General features: G+C 61.1%; 1 protein-coding gene across 4 annotated transcripts in view; it reads left to right on the forward strand.

Annotated features, from left to right (window-relative positions):
- Positions 1-512: 512 nt before the first annotated feature.
- The window catches only part of trim9 (tripartite motif containing 9), a 42,604-nt gene continuing 41,562 nt past the window's right edge, over positions 513-1,554 (forward strand). For all 4 annotated transcript variants that reach the window (XM_024275207.2, XM_024275222.2, XM_024275215.2 and 1 more), the window contains exon 1: positions 513-1,450. In XM_024275207.2, coding sequence (XP_024130975.1) covers positions 620-1,450 — 831 coding nt within the window. In that variant the 5' untranslated portion in view covers positions 513-619. The remainder of the gene's footprint in view (positions 1,451-1,554) is intronic.

Below are 1,554 nucleotides of genomic sequence, written 5' to 3' on the forward strand. Positions count from 1 at the left end.
CGGATGGATGGATGATCGATGGATGGATGAACGGATGGATGAATGATGGATGATGGATGATGGATGATGGATGGATGGATGAACGGATGGATGGATGATGGATGATGGATGGATGGATGATGGATGGATGATGGATGTAAAACAGCTTTGGAACCAAACGATCTCAGAACTGAACACAAATCAAATAAAAATCCCTAAAAATCGAACATCAGAATCGTGATTTTGTATCGTTAAACTAGAAATGTTTGTTTGTCTTTGAGGTCAGAAGTTCTCATGAAGGAATTCTCTGAATCCTCTCTCAGAATCAGATTAATCCGATTAAACATGATTTTTATAGAAGTTTTTCATAAAAACATGAATTTCTCTCGTTTCATCAAACTGTCCTCGCGCGCGTTTCTGCGGCGCTTCTGACTGAAGTCTGTTTATCCACATCAGCCAATAGGAGGCCGCTGTGAGCGGGCGCCGCCGCTGATTGGTGCTCACTGGCCCCGCCCCTCCCCCGGCCGCCTCCGCTCCTCTCCGGTCTCCTCTCTTCAAGGTTGCGCTGGCAGGAGCAGCAGCAGCACGCGCCGCCGCTGGACCCGCCCGGACCCGAACCCGGACCCGGACCGCCGCAGTCATGGACGAGATGGAGGAGGAGCTGAAGTGTCCGGTGTGCGGCTCGTTCTACCGGGAGCCCATCATCCTGCCGTGCTCCCACAACATCTGCCTGGCGTGCGCGCGGAACATCCTCGTGCAGACCCCCGAGGCGGAGTCCCCGCAGAGCAGCCGAGCCTCCGGTTCCGCCGACTACGACTACCTGGACCTGGACAAGATGAGCCTGTACAGCGAGGCGGACAGCGGCTACGGCTCGTACGGGGGCTTCGTCAGCGCGCCCACCACGCCGTGCCAGAAGTCCCCCAACGGGGTCCGGGTCTTCCCGCCGGCCGTCCCGCAGCCCCCCCCGCAGCAGCACCTGCTGCAGCCGCCGGGCTCCTACCCGCCGATCCCGCGGAACTCCTGCATCACCTGCCCGCAGTGCCACCGCAGCCTGATCCTGGACGAGCGGGGGCTGCGCGGCTTCCCCAAGAACCGGGTCCTGGAGGGGGTGGTGGACCGGTACCAGCAGAGCAAGGCGGCCGCCCTCAAGTGCCAGCTGTGCGAGAAGAGCCCGAAGGAGGCCACGGTGATGTGCGAGCAGTGCGACGTCTTCTACTGCGACCCCTGCCGCCTGCGCTGCCACCCCCCCCGGGGGCCGCTGGCCAAGCACCGCCTCGTGCCGCCCGCGCAGGGCCGCATCAGCCGCCGCGCGAGCCCCCGCAAGATCTCCACGTGCACGGAGCACGAGCTGGAGAACCTCAGCATGTACTGCGTGCAGTGCAAGACGCCGGTGTGCTACCAGTGCCTGGAGGAGGGCAAGCACGGCCCCCACGAGGTCAAGGCTCTGGGGGCCATGTGGAAGCTGCACAAGGTAAGGGAGGGGGGGGGCAACAAGTGCGGGATGCTCCCAGCGTCTCCATGGAGACGGCATCCATCACTGTCACTGAAACATTCATCTGCTGGGGCTCCAGCTCA

This window comes from Oryzias melastigma, linkage group LG22, assembly GCF_002922805.2.
Source record: "Oryzias melastigma strain HK-1 linkage group LG22, ASM292280v2, whole genome shotgun sequence".
Lineage (NCBI taxonomy): Eukaryota > Metazoa > Chordata > Actinopteri > Beloniformes > Adrianichthyidae > Oryzias > Oryzias melastigma.